Here is a 26,368-nt window from a genome sequence, read left to right on the forward strand (position 1 = left end):
CAGCACAGGGAACTAACACAGAGACCCGTGCGCTTGAGAGAGGGCCCGCGATGACCAAGGAACAGGCCATGACGGGATACCAAGAGCTGGATCAGGACCGGGAACCACATCAAGGACCTGCGCTCCTCAACGTACCAACAACAACAACTGACGTAACAGATGTATGGGGGAAAGAATCCCAGGCGGCACGGCATCGGTCCCAGACCTGCCTGACTATGTCCGGACATAATCCCCACCCGTCAGGATGAGGACCGCCCCGCGACAGTACACCTGTACCCACATTCACCCTGCCGGGGATGTGGAGAGCCCTCAGGCCGTGCAGATGGAGAACGCCCATAGCCAGCCGCCCGGTGCAGACGGGGGGAGCGTACTCCTCCCTGTCTGTCGATATACGACACTGACGTCGTATTGTCCATCCTGATCAACACCGTCTGAGGACCAGAAGGGCCGCTTTCAATACCAACACATTGAACGTAGCGCAGACCGGGCAGCACGGTTTGCCAGCTGCCCCCTACTGCGTTGGCCCGACGCGTCTCCAGCGAGGGAGGCGTCGGTGAAAAACGTGACATGTGACAGCCTACTTCCCATGGGGACCCCCCTGGTGAGGACCCCAGGCCCTCCCCAGGGGCGAGGTCCCCCAGTACTGACACGGGAACCGTAGCCGCTTCCACTTGCCTCTCACCGGGTCCATTTCCATACTGGAAAACCCACCTCCGTAACCCCCTCCTGGGGTGAAGAGGAAGCCAAGAGGGACCACGGAATGAGCAGATGCCATCATACCAAGTAGGCGTATCACGGACAGCGCCGTAACCGTCCTAGGACGGAACCTCCCGAGCGTGTCGACAACACGCTCTGAGAGGGATGCCCATAGCACTCCAACCGTTGACTGGGAAGAGGAGTACTCTACTTTCAGTCTACAGCAAACCCCAGGCTGGTAGGAACCTGCCTGGTACGAGACCTGACGATCCACCTTGACCGCCAAGGACCAGAACGTCATCAGGGCAGAATACACTTCGTAACCCCTGACGACGCAGAGGCCCCAGTGCGGCCTCCATGCACTTGGTGAAGATGCGGGGAGCCAGAGAAAACCGAACGGCAGCCTCTCGTACTCATACGCTAACCCTGTAAGGAAGCGCAGGTAAGCCCTAGGATCAGACCCCCACCTGACAGTGTTCAACAGGTAGGAGACGATCCAAAAAATGCTGAACCTTCCCATGGGACAGGTCCAGCATGGGTCTGACACCCCCCCTCCCGATTTCTCAGGCACCAGAGAACACCGGGAGGAAAACGCCACGACGATGGCTTGCTTCGTCCACAGAGATTGGATCTCGTTGACCAGAGCTGTCACTGCTGGTGACCCTGACAATAGGGTCTGTACCAAACCCGAAAACGGGTGGGGTTGTGTAAATACAAGTCCCCGCCTCAGCGTTCTCTCCATCCACCTCAACATATGGTACTGCCGTAGTCATATGTGATGACACTCCCAACGCACCCGCCGCCATGTGGCGCAGGTCCGCCAGGAACTGTAGATAGTCGGCCCGGTCCCACCCGCTGTGCGTAGCCAACCCTGGACCTGTGCGAGCAGAGCGTTCCGTGGAGTCGGGTCGGAACCTGACACTACCCACGAGGCAATCGCACCCAAGGGGGGGGACCCCGACAGAAAGGGCCGGTTTGATACAGGGGAAGCTGACATCAATCTAGGTGACAAAAGCCCCCCCACTGAACACCCCTCAAGAACATGCTGAGGAGTTGTTCTGCAGCCGGACATGCAAGGCGTGAGGACCCCATGGGTTCCTACACATCGTAGCCCTGCAGTGATATTACTACCACCTAAATCACGCGCACCTCTTCTTTTCAGACCACTGCCGATCTCGCGGGAGTGGGAGGCACCAACATGATACCTGGCCTGGCGAAGGCGAGGCCGGGGAAGCCCGCACTGTGTGCCTCAAAAGGTTTCGACACTTATAGTTGACAGACGTAACACCAGGCTCAACCAACACAGCTTATGGTGTGGGAGCCGCTTGACAGCACAACATTCTCACGGACAGACCCAGGCTCAGCCATCAACTGGGTGTCAGCCCCTGTCCCCATGAGAAGTGAAAAGTGGGGCCGCCCGCGCTTCAATGAAGGCACACGGCCCGCAGCCAAAGGAAACAATCAGAGCCCCCTTTTTCTGCTGGTGTTGGGGGAGGGAGTGATCGGAGAGCGGGCTGCTCGCGGCAGGACGACGACGGCTTGTATATTCCAAGCCGAGCCCATCCAACATGGCCGATCCCTCGGCCGCCAAGGCTGTCGGCCTTGTGGACACCTGTCGATTCAACGCCCAGGATACCTCTGGCGGGGGAAAACATGGCCGCCTGTCGAGGGCCTCGTCATCGCCGCTGACGAGGCCGTGCTCTCTCTTCTTCTGGCTGCGCGGTGTGAGGCGGTGTGGGGCCTAGGACAATACCGCCCGCGCTCCAGCGGAAGACCAAAATCCTCTGCGGAGAGGGGAACCCTGAGCGGTTATAGCTTGCGGCACTGTTTCAACATGTCAAAAGCAAAGGACTGATGTTAACACGGAGCACCAGTGGTGGTTGCAAACAGCAACCTCCACTGTGGTGTGCACCATGAAGGGGTTAATGAATAAATGAACTAACACCACGAACATACTGTAGAATGGGCAAGCCCATTGCACACAACGTTAAGGGGAGGCGGACCAGAGAGAACCAGTCCCGCATTCATTCATAATATTCACAACAGCACACCAGCCCTAGACCTCAGCCCATTTACCCATGAAGGTAAACAAAGCCCCCCCCCGCACTACTCCCCCAGTAGACACCGATTGACTGTCAGCATGAATGGTTGAGAGGAGGGAAGACCGTAGTACAGACAGACCTTCCCGTAGCAGAGAGACAGAACAGAAAACAGTAGCCCAACATAGCATAGCGTTAGCCGCGCGCTCCAGGATAACGGGGAAAACAACAACGTTTACCCAGATATCCCCCCGCTTGCGCCAATACACACTCGGTTGTCTCTCGGGACAACTCGAGCACATCACAAACGCCAGCATTTCAGCATTTCAGGGGTAGACAAATCTTCGGTAAGCACTCAAACCTAATTACTCTAAACTTTTTCATAACAACTAGTTGCATAGGGCGTCTCACATCCGCTATGATGGAAACGAAAATAGAGGAAGAGTGAGTGGTGGCCATGCCCAGTCCTATGTAGCACGCCACTAAAGGGGCGGGGCCTGGCAGGTGGTGGGTGTATTTCGGTTTTATTCGTTGATGGAGTACAATAGGTACATGAGATGAGGTATATCTCGGTATGGCTTAAGAGCGGGACGCGATGCAAGTACAAAATATAACCTTCTGTAGTGTGGTAGTGAAAGGGTTAACCTTCTGTAGTGTGCTAGTGAAAGGGTTAACAGATGTTGCAGCACTGGCCATATGGCCAGTTTCACTTTGTTTCATGCATCCATGTTGGGAGGGTTTTCACTTGGTCATCCCAACTCGGCCCAACTCTGTGATTTGGGTTCTTAAAGAAGCAATGTTTTTCAATGAAAATGTCCCATGCAGCTTCAAACCCTCCTCTCACGCATTGTTCTCAGTGTCTCTGTTCTTGTCTTCTTGCTCCCATCTCCATCCTCATCTCTCTCCACCCCCCCCCCCTCTCTCTCTCTCTCTCTCTCTCTCTCTCTCTCTCTCTCTCTCTCTCTCTCTCTCTCTCTCTCTCTCTCTCTCTCTCTCTCTCTCTCTCTCTCTCTCTCTCTCTCTCTATCTCCATTCCCATCTCTCTCCATTCCCTTTCTCTCCATCCCCCCCCCCCCCCTCTCTCTCTCTCTCTCTCTCTCTCTCTCTCTCTCTCTCTCTCTCTCTCTCTCTCTCTCCCTCCCCCCTCTCTCTCCCTTCACAGAGCAGCTTATCCAGCGTGGCGAGCATGTACAGTGAGACCGGTGACTATAGCAACTCCAGGGTGAGCGGTGAGATCCTGGTGAACATCAGCTACAGCTACAAGACGGGCGCGCTCAACGTGCTGGTGAAGGAGTGCCGCCACCTGGCCACGGCCGACGACAGGAAGCAGCGCACTGACGCGTAAGAGCATGCGTATATACGCACATGCGCACACAACGCACGCAAACACACGCATGCCTGCGCGCACACACACACGCACACATGTTTACTAGATCAAAATGGACTTATAGTGTTTGATCAGGGGTGTAAAAAGTACCCAGAAATTATACTTACATTTTACATTTACATTTAGTCATTTAGCTGACGCTTTTATCCAAAGCGACTTACAAGTTCTGTACGACAAGTCATCAGGAAGGGCACAACTCTATCAGCTGAGTAACAATGTTCATCAAAGTGTTGGGTGCTACAGTGTAGGTTATAGTTTATTAGGACAAGTGCATGACAGTAAGGTTAGTTAGGGTTAGATTGAATTATTTTATTTTATTTATTTAAAAATATATATATATTATTTCAGATAATGGTTGAAGAAGTGCGTCTTTAGTCGACGGCAAAAGGTGGACGGGTTTCGGCTGTCCTAACTGGGGTGGGCAGTTCATTCTACCATTGTGGGGCAAGGACTGAGAATAGGTGGCTTCTCTTTGATGACCCTCCTGGATCTTGGATAGGAGTAGGTCTGAGGCGGCCAGAAGATGCAGAGCGTAGGGGTCTTGAGGGTGTGTAGTTAGAGACCATTGACCGGAGGTAGGCGGGAGCGGTTCCCTTTGCCGCACGGTATGCTAGGTCGAGGGCCTTGAAGCGGATTCGTGCAGCAATGGGGAGCCAGTGCAGGTCCCTAATAAGTGGGGTGACATGGGCCGACTTCGGTAGGTTTTAGATCAGGCGGACCACTGCGTTTTGAATGAGTTGAAGAGGCTTGGTGGCAGTGGCCGGGAGGCCAGCGAGCAGTGCGTTGCAGTAGTCGAGGCGGGAGATGACTGTTGATTGGATGAGGAGTTGGGTGGCTTCTTTTGTCAGGAAGGGGCGGATCCTTCTGACGTTGCTCAGGAGGAATCTGCAGGTTCTGGTTGTCGCTGCGATGTGAGCAGAGAAGTTCAACTGGTCGTCGAGGACAACACCAAGGTTCTTGGTGGTCAGGGACGCGGTCACAGCTGCATTCTCAACTGTGATGGAAAGGTCGGTCAGGGGGGAGGATTTGGCCGGCAGGTGGAGCAATTCTGTTTTGCTTAGGTTCAGTTTGAGGTGGTTGGTCGTCATCCAGGCGGAGATGTCGGACAGACAGGCCGAGATCTGCTCAGAGATGTGGATATCTGAGGGAGGGAAGGAGAGGAAGAGTTGAGTATCATCGGCATAACAATGATACGAGAAGCCATGAGACGTGATAATGTTACCCAGAGATTTAGTGTAGGAAGGGGTCCTAGGACAAAGCCCTGGGGGACACCCGTCCGCATGGGGCGGGTGGCCGACAGGGTCCCTCTCCATGACACTTCATTGAGGTATGATGTCAGCCATGTCAGCGCAGAGCCAACCACTCCCATTCCTGCAAGGGCCGCGAGGAGGATCTGATGGTTGACTGTGTCGAAGGCTGCAGATAGATCTAGGACAGGACAGCGGAGAGGCCCTTCGCTTTTGCTAAGTGAAGTGCCTCTGTGACCGCAATGAGGGCCGTTTCTGTGGAGTGGCCAGTCCGGAAGCCTGACTGATTAGGGTCTAGGAGGTCATTCTGTAAGAGATAATCAGTGAGTTGGTTGGATACAGCACGTTCAAGTGTTTTAGAAAGGAAGGAGATAAGAGAGACAGGACGATAGTTGCCTATGACGGTGGGGTTCATGATTGTTTTTTTTATGAGGGGCGTGACTCTGGCTTGTTTTAGGGAGGTGGGGACCACCCCCGAGTTGAGTGAGGAGTTGATGGTTGCAGTTAGGAATGGGAGGATGTCCGGTGCTATGGTCTGGAGGAGTGGGGAGGGTAGCTGGTCCAGCTGGCATGTAGTCGGACGGTTCGACATTACCAGTGTCAGGGTCTCGGCTTCTGTAATGGGAGAGAAAGATGACAGAGTGAAGGATGAGGTTCTCGATTCTGTGTTTGGAATGGGTGGGGGGTTGGGAGAAGGAGCTGCGGATGTTCTCCACTTTTTCCTCAAAGAAGATCGCGAAGTCTTCGGGAGAGAAAGATGAGGGAGGAGGGGGTTGGGGGGGAGTGAGGAGGGAGAACATGGTAGCATGCAGTTTGCGAAGATTCTTGGCAGAGCCCTCAATCCTATGGTGAAAGAATGAAGCTTTGGCATTAGTAATGGTTTTGGAGAATGTTAACAAGAGGTTGTGATATGTGTCGATGTCAGCAGTGAGGCGTGACTTTCTATACTTCCTCTCAGCCGCTCTCAGGACCTGTCTTACTTACTTGAGTGAAAGTATGGGTACCGTCTCAAAATCTTACTCAAGTAAAAGTCAGAGTATCTGGCTAAAAACACACTTGAGTTTTCTGACTGTCTATTCTTCTGATAGCAGGTGTTTAATCAAAGATCCCCGCTTTCTAGTCTTGCACAAGGATCAATCAGCATGGGTATGGGCGGGTTCATTTTGCATTGATGGGGATTTGATTGGCTGTTAAAATAAATAAATAAATAAAGTTTGGCCGCAGGATTAATAACGTTAACGTTAGTTTGGCCAGAGAAACAAATACTAATTTAAATGGTTGGACCTGCGAGATTTGTACTTTGTAGGTCTGCATTTTAAATGTAAGGAGTAAAAAGTATATTTTTTTTCTCTGAAATGTAATGGAGTAAAAGTACAAGTATACAAACCTAATAATACTCTAGTAAAGTACAAATCCCCAAAAACAGTACTTAAGTATTGTAACGAAGTACAATTACTCAAGTACTTTACACCCCTGCGTTTTATATAGTCAATCATTCACTTCTTTTTACTGAGATTATTTAGTATTGATTTTGGTTCACGTGCCTATAGATTATTTAGTATTGATTTTGGTTCACGTGCCTATAGATTATTTAGTATTGATTTTGGTTCACGTGCCTATAGATTGTTTAGTATTGATTTTGGTTCACGTGCCTATAGATGGTTTCAGAGCTATCTGCCTGAGAGCCGTCAGTGTGTGAAAACGGGGAGCCCAATCTGAGTTCTTACCAGTAACTAAATATGTTCCACAGGGATGCCCAATCTGAGTTCTTACCAGTAACTAAATGTGTTCCACAAGGATGCCCAATCTGAGTTCTTACCAGTAACTAAATGTGTTCCACAGGGATGCCCAATCTGAGTTCTTACCAGTAACTAAATGTGTTCCACAGGGATGCCCAATCTGAGTTCTTACCAGTAACTAAATGTGTTCCACAGGGATGCCCAATCTGAGTTCTTACCAGTAACTAAATGTGTTCCACAGGGATGCCCAATCTGAGTTCTTACCAGTAACTAAATGTGTTCCACAGGGATACATTTTGGGTCCTGTCCTGTTTACTATTTATATGAATGATATTGTCTCATCTCTCACGGCTGTCATGTTCATCTTTATGCTGATGACACTGTGTGTATTGTTTTGCTGACTCTGTACATCTAGCCATTGAGAACCTGCAACTCTTCTTGCAAAATGCACATATTAATATTCTGGTACTGAATGTACATAAAACAAAATAGTAAATAGAAATGGTGGCAACATTTTGTATTTCTTGTACAGAAACTGTTAGGCTGTGGGGGTGTGTAGGGCCCAAATGCAGAGCAGAGGCGAGTAGAGAGCAGGCAGGAGATGGCGGGGTGATATTCAAAGGACTTTACTTGGTGGACAGGATACAGAGGAAAATAGGATACTCCTCGAACAACAGGAAACACGGGATACAGAGGAATCACGGAATACACAGGATACACAGGATACACAGGATACACAGGATACAGAGGATTCACAGGATACACAGGATACACAAGATACACAGGATTCACAGGATACACAGGATACACAGGATACAAGGGATAACTTCACGAATGACAGGAAACACGGGATACAGAGGATTCACAGGATACACAGGATATACAAGATACACAGGATTCACAGGATACACAGGATACACAGGATACACGGGATACAGAGGATTCACAGGATACACAGGATACACAAGATACACAGGATTCACAGGATACACAGGATACACAGGATACACAGGATTCACAGGATACACAGGATACACAAGATACACAGGATTCACAGGATACACAGGATACACAGGATACACAAGATACACAGGATTCACAGGATACACAGGATACACAGGATACACAGGATACAAGGGATAACTTCACGAATGACAGGACACACTGATTACAGAGGACAGACTACTCACGAGCGACAGGATGTAGAACCAGAGGAACAGAGTAATTAATCCACAATGGGGGGCAGGGGAGGCACAACATGTATACACAGACTGATTGACAGATGAGGGGTGATTGGAACGTGAGACACCTGGGATGGAAACACAGACTATGCTAGAGACTAAACAGATACACACAATGAGACAAGACTAGACAGTAACCACAATACAAGAAGACTAACACAATACCAGGGCCCCGTTCCCCGTACCTGGATAACTGAGTTAGCCGGATAACTTTCGGTCAAGCCTGACTTAAGCCGGACCTTCCCATTCCCCGACGCGCGATTGTCTAAATCACCATGACAACAGATCAAAAAGTTTGAGCCTGGTCGGGAGCAGGGTTAAGTTCAAGTTAGCCGGATGAACCATGGCCACGCCCCCGCAAAGAAGTGACAGCTCGTTTCCTGAAATGATTCTCACAGTCTAGGATCTGCATTATACCATTCTGAATTACGTTTCTGTGCTTCGTTTTCCTAGAGGGGGCTTTTGAAATGTATAATAATAGAACTAAACTCTGATAATAAATCATATTGAGCCTATAGATTTACTTTGTCCTAAATAAAACAATGCACGTCATATACGGCGCTCGGAGTCGCGATACACGCTGCATGTGGTTATTTTAATAACGGCTCATTGCAAATGTGAATCCCGCGGGGATATTTTTAATGAATGAAACCTATCGGCCGTTTGGCTCTGATTAGTTTCATATATTAATCTCCGCTGTAGATTTGCTTAACGGAGCGCCGGATTGTGTTTCATTCAAGCATAAAATTGAAGTGTCTATGCGGGGATTGTGGTTTTTGTGTGATATTGTAACTGGGATTAAAATGTCTGATGAGATGCGCTGTTTGACGGATTTGAGAAATTGAATGAGCCGGTGACGTCACATTAATGAATTTGAGAATAAAGAGATAAAACTTCATTTTTTGGTAAGAAAAATATTCTAAACACGGGTCTCTCGTCCATTAATGCATAAACAATGAGTATATCCCATCTGGCACAGTGGCCCAGCGGCTAGTGCTGAATCTTGGCAACAGGGCGACCGGTGTTCGTAACCCTGCTTTTCCAATATAATTTTTTTGGAATATAATATTAATGATTATACGCAAAAGTAGCCTAGTTTTAAGTTAAAATATTATAAATCTACATGCATTGAGGATGTCATTCTTTATATAGCTCTCAACGTGCACCAAATTGAATTATTCCTACATTGCAAAAAGAAGGAAAAGACTAGGAGAAGTGGGATTCGAACCCGGGCCGCTTGTGTGAAAGTCAAAAGCAGACACCGTTACCCCACAGTGTAGATAAGTAAAAGATCCACCATACATCAATCAATGGGTAAGAGAGCCGTGTCCTTATTCCGTATAACAGTTTAACTAATTATTTTCGCTAGCAAGATCTCATTTGATTATCCATTCCATAAACCTACTGCCAGCAGGCAAGTTTAAAGAAATATAATCTGATTGATTGGGGTAATGAGGGACTTAAAATTTGCCTATAGATAACGCATTTAACTTGTCGGCGAGGCGATTGAGCCGTAATGCAATCTGTTAATAAAGTTTTAAATCAATTAATCAATCAATGCCGTTAGGAAATCAGGATCTCTGCTATCGATACGTGATGGCTTTTCAACTGAAGCGGCCGCGCGCACTTATCCTGGGTCTCAAGTCTGGTTTGAGTTAACGAGACTGAATCCACCTTCGAGGAACATGAAAATCCCGGCTTCAAACATCGGGTTAACTGAAGCTGGATAATGGGACTCTTGATCGACTTAGTTGAACCAGGTACGGGGAATAGGGCCCAGGGACTCGTTGATTTTGGATTTTGTGTGTGAGCTTGCCTTGTATATGTACATTTGTGATTTTCTATTTATTTTTTATTTTTTTGCAAGTCCACACGGGTGTGTTTGATTTGTCTGTAAACAAGACTGTAAAAAATAAACGTCATTCATTCATTCATTCATTCATTCATTCATTCATTCATTCATTCATTCATTCATTCATTCATTCATTCATTCATTCATTCATTCATAAGACACCTAAAACTGACCGGGGAACAGAAATGGCAGGAGGCACACTGGGAGACATAGTACTAGAGGAAGAACAGAGATGAACACAGAATACAGAACTAGACTCAAGTGCATGAGCAGTAGTGCAGGCACTTGTCCAGCAGGTGGGGGTACAGGGCCACGAATGAGTCTCTGAATAGGCGGGGCGAAGAGAGCAGGTCCAGGTGGATTGTAACAGAAACAGAATCTGTTTTCTCATGGTTAGTAGGAAGACGATTGTTGAAACCATTTTGGATTATGGTGATTTATAGACATGCTGCTGCTTTTTGTTATGGTTTATCATTCTGCCCTCAGATGTATTACTGCTTATAGTTATTTGTTCATCATGCTGTATGATGAGGTATTACTGATAGTTATGGTTCATCATGCTGTATGATTAGGTATTACTGATAGTTATGGTTCATCATGCTGTATGATGAGGCTCTTCTGTGGACGTGGACACGTGATAAACATTGGTATTTCTTTATCTACAAGGCCGTTGTTGGAAAATTACCATCTTATATCACAACTATGCTAGATTAATTAAAATGACTGACTTATGCTTCAAGTCCCTCGAGTTTGTTCTCAATTTGAAATGTCGGCTTTTCGTTTTTAATAATAATAATTAATTAGTATGTATTATTTATTAGATTAGATTAAAATGTATTGTCATCATACACCACAATTACAGTACAACGAAAATAAGTTGGCATCTAACCAGAGTGCAAATGTAACAGTAAAGTGCAATAACAATATACAATGTACAGGTGATACATTTAAATGAGTACTACTGAGTAATAATGCTAATCTGATATATGTATTAAGTATTACAGTATTATTATGTACAGTGATACATGTATAACACAACATAATAGCAGTAGTGCAGGCACTTGTCCAGCAGGTGGGGGTACAGGGCCACGAATGAGTCTCTGAATAGGCGGGGCGAAGAGAGCAGGTCCAGGTGGATTGTAACAGAAACAGAATCTGTTTTCTCATGGTTAGTAGGAAGACTGTTATGGTTTGTAACCGACCTCAAACGCAACGGCACAGACAGGTAGTTCAGAGTTAGCCAAATACTAGGGCGTATTTATTTACAGAGTCAAAAAAAGGGTAAATCCATTTTTCGGCAGAGTCATCTGCGGCTCTGCAGAATCCTCCTGGTGATAGCGGTGGGGAAATGGCATGTGACATTGTAGCGGCTCTGCAGATACTCCCAGCTTTTACTCAAGGTGGAAAATGGAGAGAGAGAGAGGTATCAGAAACAGTCCAACGAAACACAGAGGCAGTGTGGTTCCCTCCTCCCTTAGCTGTGTCCAGAACCAATTGACAGTGACAGTCTTCAGTGTTCCCCACAACACACAATTAGCTGAGTCAGTGCAAACAAAACGAAATCTTCAGTGTCTCTTCTAAAACACACAATCAGAATAATCCAGAGGGGTAACGAAATCTTCAGTGTCTCTTCTAAAACACACAATCAGAATAATCCAGAGGGGTAACGAAATCTTCAGTGTCTCTTCTAAAACACACAATCAGAATAATCCAGAGGGGTAACGAAATCTTCAGTGTCTCTTCTAAAACACACAATCAGAATAATCCAGAGGGGTAACGAAATCTTCAGTGTCTCTTCTAAAACACACAATCAGAATAATCCAGAGGGGTTTGGTTCCACTCACCCAAGCGCAACGCGTAAAGCGGGAAAACGAGGCGCAGCTCCAAACGGGGAACAAGGTTCTCAACAGCGGTTCTCCACAGAAAGGTCCTGGAGAGAAAGTAGACCAGGAACAGCAACGGGGAAAAAGCAGGCAAATGCAGTTGTATTCCAGAACGACCCGACAACGATAGAAGGAAGGTCCAGGTATATAAAGCCCCTGGAGCGCTGATTAGAACACACATCAGGTGCGTGATGGTAATTGATACTTGACCTAGAAGTGTGCGTTAGGCAACGGACCAATCATCACAGCACCCCAAGAAGCGTGTGGCGGGGAATGCACCAATCCTCACAAAGACGATTGTTGAAACCATTTTGGATTATGGTGATTTATAGACATGCTGCTGCTTTTTGTTATGGTTTATCATTCTGCCATCAGATGTATTACTGCTTATAGTTATTTGTTCATCATGCTGTATGATGAGGTATTACTGATAGTTATGGTTCATCATGCTGTATGATGAGGTATTACTGATAGTTATGGTTCATCATGCTGTATGATTAGGTATTACTGATAGTTATGGTTCATCATGCTGTATGATGAGGTATTACTGATAGTTATGGTTCATCATGCTGTATGATGAGGTATTACTGATAGTTATGGTTCATCATGCTGTATGATGAGGTATTACTGATAGTTATGGTTCATCATGCTGTATGATGAGGTATTACTGATAGTTATGGTTCATCATGCTGTATGATGAGGTATTACTGATAGTTATGGTTCATCATGCTGTATGATGAGGTATTACTGATAGTTATGGTTCATCATGCTGTATGATGAGGCTCTTCTGTGGACGTGGACACGTGATAAACATTGGTATTTCTTTATCTACAAGGCCGTTGTTGGAAAATTACCATCTTATATCACAACTATGCTAGATTAATTAAAATGACTGAATTATGCTTCAAGTCCCTCGAGTTTGTTCTCAATTTGAAATGTCGGCTTTTCGCTTTTAATAATAATAATTAATTAGTATGTATTATTTATTAGATTAGATTAAAATGTATTGTCATCATACACCACAATAGGTTGGCATCTAACCAGAGTGCAAATGTAACAGTAAAGTGCAATAACAATATACAATGAACAGGTGATACATTTAAATGAGTACTACTGAGTAATAATGCTAATCTGATATATGTATTAAGTATTACAGTATTATTATGTACAGTGATACATGTATAACACAACATAATACACAATGGTAGTAGCCATACTGGCCAGTGGTATAACTAGTAAGAGGAGGCAGGGATATACACAAATATAGATATAGAGGTATGTAACAGGGATATACACAAATATAGATATAGAGGTATGTAACAGGGATATACACAAATATAGATATAGAGGTATGTAACAGGGATATACACAAATATAGATATAGAGGTATGTAACAGGGATATACACAAATATAGATATAGAGGTATGTAACAGGGATATACACAAATATAGATATAGAGGTATGTAACAGGGATATACACAAATATAGATATAGAGGTATGTAACAGGGATATACACAAATATAGATATAGAGGTATGTAACAGGGATATACACAAATATAGATATACAGGTATGTAACAGGGATATACACAAATATAGATATAGAGGTATGTAACAGGGATATACACAAATATAGATATACAGGTATGTAACAGGGATATACACAAATATAGATATAGAGGTATGTAAACAGGGATATACACAAATATAGATATACAGGTATGTAACAGGGATATACACAAATATAGATATAGAGGTATGTAACAGGGATATACACAAATATAGATATAGGGTTAGGGTTACACCTCCTGGACCTCACGGTAAGTGTATCTGACGGGCCACTTTCAGAGGAACGTACCCAGAGAGCGCCGGGAGGGCGAGCGATGGATGAATGCATCTTTCATCCCCTCCTTTTAGCGCATGGCTGAATGGCTTCTGTGTGCTACATTGCAGCTACGTCAAGACCTACCTACTGCCCGACACGTCTCGTCAGAGCAAGAGGAAGACCGGCATCAAGACCAACACCACCAACCCTGTCTTCAACGAGACCCTGCGGGTAAGGAAGGTCACATGACCGATTACATTACGACGGCTAACGTTGGATATAGTACATTCCCTGAGTCTCACTCTAAAGAGCTACGACCAAGGGCGGCCGGGTAGCGCAGCGGACTAAGCGTCTGTCTACCACCACATAGACAGTGGGATAGAATCCAGCTGTGGTGCCTCCGGCTTGGTCGGCCGTCCATACTGACACAATTGGCGGTGTTAGTGGGTGGGAAGCCTGGCATGGGTGGGTCCTGGTCGTTGTAAACAGCGACTCCTACAGATCGGTCGGGGCGCCTGCACAGCGAGGTCGGGTCCTGGGAGAGGTAGTGTGACCTTCCACACGTCTGCGCTGCCAGGTAAAAAAGAAGCTGTGGGCTGGCTACACATGTGATAGTCTCCGCCCTCCAAGACCGAGAACAGTAGGGGGTAGAGTGCGCAACGACCAGGAAGGGGATTGGGAATTGGCATAACGACTAACATTGGGATGGGAGAAAAATGGAAAAAAGGAGGGGGGGGAAGAGAAAGTAAAAAAATAAATAAAAGAGATACGACCAATAATAGACCCCCGTATCTGATGAGACTTCCAGTCAGAGAGAAAGATCCAGACAAACTCAAATGTTTAATAATCCCTAACAATTACCAAAAAAAATGCTAAATGATCATTACAAAAAAAAAAAAAAATTGTTACTGGTGACTAGCAATTGACTGGATTATGGTGAATGAAGTACTTATAAGACATGATACTGATGAACAAAATAATCACAACAACAATATATCTGAGTAAACAAACACATTATACTGGGCAGCTGTCTGGCTCCCCTCAGGTCTCTCAGGTCTCTCTCAGGTCTCTCTCAGGTCTCTCAGGTCTCTCAGGTCTCTCAGGTCTCTCTCAGGTCTCTCAGGTCTCTCTCAGGTCTCTCAGGTCTCTCTCAGGTCTCTCAGGTCTCTCTCAGGTCTCTCAGGTCTCTCTCAGGTCTCTCTCAGGTCTCTCAGGTCTCTCAGGTCTCTCTCAGGTCTCTCTCAGGTATCTCAGGTCTCTCAGGTCTCTCAGGTCTCTCTCAGGTCTCTCTCAGGTCTCTCTCATGTCTCTCTCAGGTCTCTCTCGGGTCTCTCATGTCTCTCTCAGGTCTCTCTCAGGTCTCTCTCAGGTCTCTCTCAGGTCTCTCAGGTCTCTCTCAGGTCTCTCTCAGGTCTCTCTCAGGTCTCTCTCAGGTCTCTCTCAGGTCTCTCAGGTCTCTCTCAGGTCTCTCTCAGGTCTCTCTCAGGTCTCTCTCAGGTCTCTCAGGTCTCTCAGGTCTCTCTCAGGTCTCTCTCAGGTCTCTCTCATGTCTCTCTCAGGTCTCTCTCAGGTCTCTCTCATGTCTCTCTCAGGTCTCTCTCGGGTCTATCATGTCTCTCTCAGGTCTCTCTCAGGTCTCTCTCAGGTCTCTCTCAGGTCTCTCTCAGGTCTCTCAGGTCTCTCTCAGGTCTCTCTCAGGTCTCTCAGGTCTCTCTCAGGTCTCTCTCAGGTCTCTCTCAGGTCTCTCTCAGGTCTCTCAGGTCTCTCAGGTCTCTCTCAGGTCTCTCAGGTCTCTCTCAGGTCTCTCTCATGTCTCTCTCAGGTCTCTCTCGGGTCTCTCATGTCTCTCTCAGGTCTCTCTCAGGTCTCTCTCAGGTCTCTCTCAGGTCTCTCAGGTCTCTCTCATGTCTCTCTCAGGTCTCTCAGGTCTCTCAGGTCTCTCAGGTCTCTCTCAGGTCTCTCTCAGGTCTCTCAGGTCTCTCTCAGGTCTCTCAGGTCTCTCTCAGGTCTCTCTCAGGTCTCTCAGGTCTCTCTCAGGTCTCTCAGGTCTCTCTCAGGTCTCTCTCAGGTCTCTCTCAGGTCTCTCAGGTCTCTCTCAGGTCTCTCTCAGGTCTCTCAGGTCTCTCAGGTCTCTCTCAGGTCTCTCTCAGGTCTCTCTCAGGTCTCTCAGGTCTCTCTCAGGTCTCTCTCAGGTCTCTCAGGTCTCTCTCAGGTCTCTCAGGTCTCTCTCAGGTCTCTCAGGTCTCTCAGGTCTCTCTCAGGTCTCTCTCAGGTCTCTCAGGTCTCTCAGGTCTCTCTCAGGTCTCTCTCAGGTCTCTCTCAGGTCTCTCTCAGGTCTCTCTCAGGTCTCTCTCAGGTCTCTCAGGTCTCTCTGGTCTCTCTCTGGTCTCTCTCAGGTCTCTCTCAGGTCTCTCTCAGGTCTCTCAGGTCTCTCTCAGGTCTCTCAGGTCTCTCTCAGGTCTCTCTCAGGTCTCTCTCAGGTCTCTCTCAGGTCTCTCAGGTCTCTCTCAGGTCTCTCTCAGGTCTCTCAGGTCTCTCTCAGGTCTCTCTCATGTCTCTCTCAGGTCTCTCAGGTCTCTCTCAGGTCTCTCAGGTCTCTCTCTGGTCTCTCTCAGGTCTCTCAGGTCTCTCAGGTCTCTCAGGTCTCTCTCTGGTCTCTCTCAGGTCTCTCAGGTCTCTCTCAGGTCTCTCTCAGGTCTCTCAGGTCTCTCAGGTCTCTCTCAGGTCTCTCTCAGGTCTCTCTCAGCTCTCTCAGGTCTCTCAGGTCTCTCTCAGGTCTCTCAGGTCTCTCTCAGGTCTCTCTCAGGTCTCTCTCAGGTCTCTCAGGTCTCTCTCAGGTCTCTCTCAGGTCTCTCTCAGGTCTCTCAGGTCTCTCTCAGGTCTCTCTCAGGTCTCTCTCAGGTCTCTCTCAGGTCTCTCAGGTCTCTCTCAGGTCTCTCAGGTCTCTCTCTGGTCTCTCTCAGGTCTCTCAGGTCTCTCTCAGGTCTCTCAGGTCTCTCTCTGGTCTCTCTCAGGTCTCTCAGGTCTCTCTCAGGTCTCTCTCAGGTCTCTCAGGTCTCTCAGGTCTCTCTCAGGTCTCTCTCAGGTCTCTCTCAGCTCTCTCAGGTCTCTCAGGTCTCTCTCAGGTCTCTCAGGTCTCTCTCAGGTCTCTCTCAGGTCTCTCTCAGGTCTCTCTCAGGTCTCTCTCAGGTCTCTCTCAGGTCTCTCTCAGGTCTCTCAGGTCTCTCTCAGGTCTCTCTCAGGTCTCTCAGGTCTCTCTCAGGTCTCTCAGGTCTCTCTCTGGTCTCTCTCAGGTCTCTCAGGTCTCTCTCAGACCATGAAGAGGGAGTAGGGCAGTAGCTGGCACGACGTCTCACCCCAGAGACGCAGTGGTAGATGGTAGCAACGGATGGCACGACGTCTCCCAGTGGGAACATAGGGATCCTCCCGTGGAAGTATAGAGAGCGAAGACGATGTCCCACTCCAGGAAACGGCGATAGCTGGTAGCATACAGAACGACCTGGCAATGAGTGGAAGGCAACCAGCAGTACTAGTAGTCTCCCTACGAGCTGATTGCCAACCACTCACAGGTGCGTGAGGTAGAATGTTCGGCCCCCTCGTTGGGCAGCATGCAGTCCTTACCCAGCCCTCACATGGTTTTATGAGCTCTGGGCGGCAGCGTTTTTGGCGGAGCGCTCCCAGCTCATAAAGTTGAAACTAGTTAAACTTTTGGAAAAGGAGCGCGCTCATCAATGTAACTCATCGAGGAAGGGGCGGAGCCGCGGCTGGCGCGAACCTCAGAAAACCGCTCTGAGCTTTTTTTTTTTTTTTTTTTTAAGCGGTCCGCCTTGAAAAAAATGCTTTGAGTGGACACATAGCCTTAATGCATTAACTAAAGTACAACTTAAAAGTGTACTATTTTGGGTAAGCAAAAGTAGAATTTATGCACATCTTAAGTAAAATTTCACACGGCTTTAGTATACTTTCAGAATACATAAAAAAAGGTATACAAAGTATATTTTGGGGGGTTACTAATACTAAACCTGCTCTTGTGATGTCATCAGTATGTTACTAATACTAAAGCTGCTCTTGTGATGTCATCAGTATGTTACTAATACTAAACCTGCTCTTGTGATGTCATCAGTATGTTACTAATACTAAAGCTGCTCTAGTGATGTCATCAGTATGTTACTAATACTAAAGCTGCTCTTGTGATGTCATCAGTATGTTACTAATACTAAAGCTGCTCTAGTGATGTCATCAGTATGTTACTAATACTAAACCTGCTCTTGTGATGTCATCAGTGTGTTACTAATACTAAAGCTGCTCTAGTGATGTCATCAGTATGTTACTAATACTAAAGCTGCTCTAGTGATGTCATCAGTATGTCACTAATACTAAACCTGCTCCTGTGATGTCATCAGTATGTCACTAATACTAAACCTGCTCTAGTGATGGCATCAGTATGTCACTAATACTAAACCTGCTCTAGTGATGTCATCAGTATGTCACTAATACTAACCCTAACCCTTGTGATGTCATCAGTATGTTACTAATACTAACCCTACTCTTGTGATGTCATCAGTATGTTACTAATACTAACCCTACTCTTGTGATGTCATCATGATGTCATCAGTATGTTACTAATACTAACCCTACTCTTGTGATGTCATCATGATGTCATCAGTATGTCATCAGCCGCTCCCAGCTGGAGACTCGGACGCTGCAGCTCTCCGTCTGGCACCACGACCGCTTCGGCCACAACAGCTTCCTGGGGGAGGTGGAGCTGACCTTTGACTCCTGGGAGTTCGACTCCCAGCTGGAAGAGTGGTACGCTCTGCAGCCCAGGGTAGGAACTGGAGGAAGGACACGCACACATTGTAACACCCATTCACACACACACATTCATACATATGTAACGGTTTTGACATCGTCACCTTAACCTGTTAAGCCCGGAGCCCTATTTTCTGAAAATCCGCCTAAAATACATACCTAAGTAAATGGAATATTGCTCCACTTGTACAAGGTCCATTTGCATGTTCTTGGTATCTAGGGACCTCAGTGAATGTATTCCCAGTGTCAGAACTATTGTGTCTATTATAGGGATGTCCCGATCCGATCACGTGATCGGGATCGGCGTCGATCACATGCTTTTCAGAGGATCGGGGATCGGGAAAAAATAATAATAAAAATCGGCAGTCAAAAAAAGAAAAAAATTATTCAACAAACATGACCATGTCCACGTCTTAAACTCATACGGAGGCCTTAGTTTTGGTTTTAAATTACATATAATATATCATCATTAATGTATTTATTGTCACACAGAGCAGAATAATTGTCCACAACAAACACATTCTCCTTTAATTTACACCGTTGCAACAAACACATCCCCTTTAATTTAGACCGGCTACACGCTACACGCTCCACATCACAACAACAGTACAACACGTCGCTCCCGAAACACGGTTAATATCGTATACACGGTAATGGTCCATCCAATGGACCATTACGTAAGTCGAACACTGAATGTATACTAATGTGCAAACATATATTGAAACTTTTAATATTTCTCATATGAAGCAGAAGCACATTTCTCAGGGTGAATGTAATAACAAAAGCCTCCGCGCTCGCGCCCCGGACTATAGGCAACAGATGGGCTTGTCTCGCCCTGCCAGTTTCTGACAAAAATGCGTCAAAATTGATTACTAATGTGAAAGATCGGATCGGAAACGATCGGATCGATAGATATTTAAAATCACATGATCGGGATCGGATCGGAAGCAAAAAAAGGCGATCGGGACATCCCTAGTCTATTACTAGGCTTGAGTAAATTGTGATGAAACAAAGGAGAATATGAATTATGATTTTTCTTTGCATCTTTGACAGTGAATAACACCATGCTAAAAATGACCAGACATGAAAAACTGCCACCAAGCTCGTTCAGCACCTTCTTGAGATCACCTGTACATCTAAGGAAATGAATAAAGGGGAGATGATTAAACAGAAGGTTTTGTAGATACAGTACTGAATTCTCCCATCCGGACCAATGCAATTTGAAATATTATTATTATCTACTGAGAGCAGTCTCTAGTGAGGAAGAGCAGTCTCTACTGAGGAAGACCAGTCTCTAGTGAGGAAGAGGAAGAGCAGTCTCTACTGAGGAAGACCAGTCTCTATTGCAAAAGTAGAACAATGTTTTGTGAGAAACACTCTCTTCCAGGCTGGAATGTACACAGAAATCACTGTTTTCCTACATTTACCGTAACACATGGACGGCAGAATGCTGTTACATACAGTATGGCTGAACTACCTGTCGGACACATCGGACACGAATCATGGGTAAAGGAAACAACGCCTCCTCCAAATTGAGCGGCTTCCTATAATTGCTGATACTGAGCAGTACCTGGCTAACTGCTTGGCCTTCCTTTTGGGGAGACCGGCTATTTGTAGGCCCCTCACAACCAACTTGTGCACATGCCCTAGGCTGCCAGAGATAAAAAAAAATAGGAGTTTACAGTACATCTGTAGCCTAGCTGTGAGATGGTCTGCTGTAGCTGTTGGTATTTCAGCATTTTGGTTAGAAAGGCTTCTTCTAAGCTGTAATCAAAAGTGCAGCCAACCTCAAGAATGGACACCTCCCTAAGGTGTTCATTTACAACAAAGACATCAGGGGTGTTACTGACTTAAGCCTTTGCACTCCCTGCGGAGCATAGGCCACTGACGATTTCTTTCCATGTTGCACGGTTTTTGGCCTCCCGAACGATGTTGTGCCATCCCAGTCCAGCCTCTTTCATTTCCCCTTCCCAAGAACGGCGCCAGGTGTTTCGAGGCCTGCCGCGTTTCCTCTTTCCAGGTGGGTTCCATCGTAGGGCTTGCCGGGTGATGTTTGTGTCTTCCTTTCTCAGGGTATGGCCTATCCACATCCACTTTCTCTTCTTTATTTCTTCTGGCGGGGGTAGTTGTTTTGTGCGCTCCCACAGGTCCAGATTTGTAATGACATTTGGCCATCTCACTCTTAGAATGCGGCGGAGGAAGGAATTTATGAAGGACTGTACTTTCTGATTCAGCCCTACGGTTGTTTTCCAGGTCTCCGAGCCATACAGGAGGACTGATTTAACATTGGAGTTAAAGATCCTCAGCTTTGTGTTGGTTTTTATTTCGCGAGACCTCCATACTCGACCAAATAGGTTGTATGCCGTTCTTGCTTTTCCGATTCGCACTCTGATGTCTTCTTCTGTGCCACCCGCTGTATCTACTACGCTCCCAAGGTACGTAAAGGAGTTCGTTTCTTCGATGGCCTCTCCCTCTAGTTCAATGTTTTGCTGGCACTTTGTGTTGATTTTCATAATCTTGGTTTTTACCCTATTGATCTTCATTCCTAGAGTTGAGGCTGTTTCCTTTAGTTTGTTGGTCTTTTGTTGCATTTGCTGGTGACTGTGTGATAAGAGAGCTAGGTCATCTGCAAAATCGAGGTCTTCAAGCTGGTGCATCAGTGTCCACTGGATGCCGTTTCTGGCTCCATCTGTTGTCTTCTTCATGGTCCAATCAATGGCCAGCAGGAACAAGAAGGGGGACAGCAGGCAGCCTTGTCTCACTCCGGTCTTTATCTCGAACGGGTTTGAGGGCTCCCCTCTGTGCAGTACCCTACTTGTCATCCCGTCATATGATCCTCTGATGATGTTGATGTACTTCGGTGGGATTCCATAGTGCTCCATCAGGTGCCACAGACTGTTCCTATCTAGACTGTCAAAGGCCTGTTCGAAATCGACGAAGTTGATGTATAAAGAGCTGTTCCATTCCAGGGACTGTTCGATGATGATCCTCAGTGTGGCGATCTGGTCTATGCATGACCTTTCTTTCCGGAATCCTGCTTGATGGTCTCTGAGGAGCATGTCAACGGCAGTCTTCATCCTATCTAGAATTATCCGGTTGAAGACTTTGCTGGCGGTTGAAAGTAGCGTGATCCCCCGGTAGTTCTTGCATAGTGCAAGGTCCCCTTTCTTTGGTATCTTCACTATGTAGCCTTCTTTCCAATCTTTGGGTATCCTTTCTTCTTGCCAAATTTTCCTCATGAGGGGATGGAGTGCTTTGATGCTTGTAGTGATGTCGGTCTTGAATGCTTCACTCGGAATGGTGTCTGGTCCTGCTGCTTTCCCATCTCTCAATTGTGATATTGCTTTCCTAGTTTCTTCTTTTGTTGGGGGGGTCATTTTCAGTGGGAGTGTGTCTGTTGCTGCTTGTATATCTGCTGGGATGCTCGCTGGTGCTCTGTTGAGCAGCTCTGTGAAATGTTCTACCCATCTCCTTGTTTGTTCTTCCTTTGTGGATAGTGTGTTTCCTGCCTTGTCTTTTATGGGCTTCTCTGATCTCATCCTTTTCCCCGAGAGCTTCCTGGTGATGTTGTATACCTCTCTCATGTTTATCTGTCCCGCTGCTTCTTCTGCTTGTGTAGCAAGCTCTTCATAGTAGCATCTCTTGTCCGCCCTGACCTTTTTCTTTATTTCTTTATGTATCCTGTTGTATTCCTTTGTGTGCTTCTCCTTGGCTGCTCTCGTCCTGGCATTGTTGAGGTGGTCCTTTGCCTTTTTCCTCTCCTCCATGCTGTCCAATGTTCTTTGGGTGATCCACATTTTGTTTTCTTTCTTTCTTCTTCCCAGACATTCCTTGCAGGTTGTTTGCCACACGTTTTTGATCTTCTCCCAGCTTTCGTCGATTTCTTCTTCCCCACTGCCCATTTCAGCCAGGGCCTGGAACTTGTTCCTCAGTGTGATCTGGAAGTGCTTCTGGTGTAGTTTTTCTTCCAGTTTCTTGGTGTCATACTTTGTTATTCTGTTTCCTGGGGTCCCCCTTTTCAGCTTCAGTTGTACCTTTGCTATGACTAAGTGGTGGTCTGATCCCACATCTGCACCTCTCTTTGTTCGCACATCGAGCAGAAATCCACTGAACTGCTTCCTGATGCATATGTGATCGATTTGGTTGCATGTTTTCTGATCAGGGGACACCCATGTGGTCTTGTGAGTTTCTTTATGTGGGAAAAAGGTTCCGCCAATTACCAGGCTGTTGTCTGCACAGAAGTCCAAAAACATCTGCCCATTTTAGTTTCTGCAGCCCACTCCTTGCTGTCCCATGACTGGTACGTATCCGTTGTTTTCTTTTCCCACTTTGGCGTTCATGTCGCCCATCAGTATAACCACCTCCCTTTCCGTTGCTTTGAGTAGTGTGTTCTGTAGTTTTCCATAGAACTCCTCCTTTGACTCTTCTGTGGCATCGTTGGTTGGTGCGTATGCCACAATGATCCTGAGTGTGATTCTTGGATGAGACGTTCTGAACTTTGCTGTGATGAGTCTAGAGGAGACTGGTTCCCATCCAATGAGAGCCTTCTCCACCTGTGTTGAGAGCATGATGCCTACCCCCTGCGTGTGTGGGGCGCCTTCTTCTTCATGTCCAGAGTACAGTATCTGTTTTCCGGATGCTAATCTGCTCTCTCCTGAACCTATCCATCTTGTTTCATTTAAACCTAGTATGTGTAAGCCGTAACTTTGCATCTCCTTTGCGATGTTGTCAGCTTTCCCTGCTTCGTACATGGTGCGCACGTTCCATGTTCCTATCTTTGTAGGTTTCCTGGTTGGGAGGACATTCGATCTCCTAGCTTCCCAGAGGCTTTGGCTAGCAGACGTCATATTTTCCATTTCGGATCCACCACCGGGAGACCTTGCGCTCAAGTTATCTGTCAGTGTTTTCGTAATCAAAAGTTAACCTCTGAGCGGGGGATTGGCCTACCCAGAGGTGCTTTTTTGTCAGGGTACTGCTCCCTTAGCCCTTTGCCCTCTCAGGCCCACCGGGCAGTGGTTGAACCATTCTTCGTCTGTTCCCTCACCTGAGACCAGTTTGCCATGGGTGACCCTACCAGGAGCACTAGGCTCCAGACAACATAGCTCTCAGGATCCTAAGGACACGCAAACCTCTCCACCGCGATAAGGTGATGGTTCCAGGAGAAGATGGGGTGTTAGCTGTAGCCTAATATTAGAGAACACAGAATCATCATTGCACAGGTTGAACATGCTTGGCTTCACAGTAGAATGCCTCTTAAGCTGCAACGTCCCTCATATGGGAAGTTTTTCCGATTTTTTGCAACCTGCACTTTGGCGACCCCTAGTGGCTCGGTGTGCATATTTTGTAATACAATATATATATCGAATTGAAGGCTTATTTGTTGCCTGTCGATAGCGATAAAATCCGACAAAATCCGCTCAGCGGTTCTCGAGTTACATGCCGGTATTTGAGGCTTGTGCAAAGTACACGGTATTGCACAAAATACCACTCCCGACTCAGGCTGCAGTAGTTCTGTCAATCTAGATCAGATCTCGAAAATGATTGTGGATCGTTGTAACCAATGAGTGTGGCTTTCCAATGATACCCCACATAAGGATCTAAATAAAAAAATTTAAAACACGAAGAAACACCAAAACAGGAAGAGCAAAACAGCCGAATGAATTGAAGTCTATGAGAAAACTGAGTTTTTCTTTGTACACAGTTTACCAAAAGCACTCCTAATCACTCATTTCTGAAGGGATCTCTATGAAATGTGGATATGTACTACATAAGGCTTCAGGCTACGGCTCCGTCTGGATTTGTAAGCCATACCACCTTCTGGGGAAATACTACCTCTGGACTACTAACTACTACAGAAAAACTTGAGTAACAAGCATTTTTACAACTCAAGTTCAGACCTATGTTACTCTATTACGTTAGCACTAAAAGTGAATTATTTCTTTCTGGAATCAGAACCTTCAGAATGCCCTCTTTCAAAAGAGACCAGGCTCATGCATGTGCTATAAGTATAAAGTATGTTGTTTTGGTTTTCAAAAAATGTATGCAGTCCTCAAGTTCAAGTAAAAAGATTTCCACTTTTCTGCCCGCGTGTTAAGAGGCTGATGGAGGACCTAAAAATAGAAGAGATATCTTTCGCTATCAAATTTACTAATCTGTCAAGCCTACTTATGTAGAGGCCCCTGTATACATGGCAACCATTTAAGATGTGGGACACACACACAGACACACACACAGATACAGACTCACAGATTGTGATGCGATGTGAATGGTGTCTCAAGTCAAGTCAAGTCAAGTCAAGAGTTTTATTTGTCACGGCATACAAGCATACAGTGAAATGCGGGTGGGTCATGCCCGCAGCGATTGTGCAATAATACAAGTAATACGAATAGGATGAGAATAAGACATTTGTGCAATAATACAAGTAATAAGAATAAGACATAACAGGTATAATGTACATAAAGTTTACAAAGAGCATGGTAAGACATGCTAGGTCCTGTGATAGTGCAATACACTGTTAGCTACGGATGAGGCGCTGGGTCTTATGTACACTACTATACAATGCTATACTATACAATAATAATAATAATAATAGATTTCATTTGTAATGCGCTTTACAGTTGCGGGGCAACTCTCAGAGCGCTACAGTTAAAGGGACTTAAAAGCTAGCGAGAATAAAGGAAAGAAAGAATATAAAAATAGGCAAGACTAAAACATAAAATAGCAGAGAAACATAGAATAATAAAACTGATAAAATAAATTGGTAAAAGAACATAAAATGTGTGGAGCAAAAAATTTGATAAAAGGTCAACAGAAGGCTCTACTAAAAAGGTGGGTTTTGAGGCCTTTCTTAAAAACATCCACAGTCTGTGGTGCTCTCAGGTAGTCAGGGAGAGCATTCCACAGACTGGGAGCGGAGGAGCAAAAAGCCCGATCTCCCATAGTGCATAGATTTGTCCTTGGGCGCTGGAGGAGGTTTGCCTGGCCAGAGCGGAGATGTCGAGAGGAGGAGTGAGGGGTGATGAGTTCTTTGAGGTATAGGGGGGCGTTTCCGTAGAGGCATTTGTGGGTGAGCAGGGAGACTTTGAATTCAATCCTGAGTGAGACAGGGAGCCAGTGAAGGGACTTGAGGATGGGGGTGATGTGGTGGTATTTCCGCACTCTCATCAGGATCCTAGCAGTGCTGTTTTGGATACATTGTAGCCTTTGGATGTTCTTGCTAGGAATCCCGATGAGGAGTGCGTTGCAGTAATCCAGCCTGGAGGAAACAAAGGCGTGGATGAGCTTTTCGGCATCTGACAGCGTGAGTGAGGGGCGTAGTTTGGCGATGTTTCTAAGGTGGTAGAAAGAATTTTTGTATAGTTGATTTATGTGTGCCTCAAATGTCAGGTGAGGGTCCATTTTTACCCCTAGGTTGGTTATTGTTGGTGACAGGGTGATGTTTTGGCCGGAAAAGGTGATGGTGGTGATGGTGGATGAACGAACCTGGTGTGGGGTGCCAATGATAATGGCTTCAGTTTTTGAACTGTTTAGCTGTAAAAAGTTGTGCTTCATCCATGCCTTGGTCTCCTCCAGGCATGTGGTCAGCGTGGAAGATGGCAGAACTGTGGATGGGGTGGGGTTTATTTTTAGGTATAGTTGGGTGTCAT

At 46.3% G+C, this 26,368-nt stretch overlaps 1 protein-coding gene across 1 annotated transcript in view; it reads left to right on the forward strand.

The window, feature by feature from the left end:
• Positions 1-26,368, forward strand: part of sytl5 (synaptotagmin-like 5) — a gene marked incomplete at both ends in the record, with an annotated part of 153,955 nt that overhangs the window by 116,272 nt on the left and 11,315 nt on the right. Inside the window, 3 exons of the mRNA XM_084314073.1 lie at positions 3,898-4,076; positions 14,039-14,141; positions 18,577-18,738. Coding sequence (XP_084170199.1) covers positions 3,898-4,076; positions 14,039-14,141; positions 18,577-18,738 — 444 coding nt within the window. The remainder of the gene's footprint in view (positions 1-3,897; positions 4,077-14,038; positions 14,142-18,576; positions 18,739-26,368) is intronic.

This window comes from Notolepis coatsorum (genome assembly GCF_963971535.1).
Source record: "Notolepis coatsorum genome assembly, chromosome: 5".
NCBI classification, from domain to species: domain Eukaryota; kingdom Metazoa; phylum Chordata; class Actinopteri; order Aulopiformes; family Paralepididae; genus Notolepis; species Notolepis coatsorum.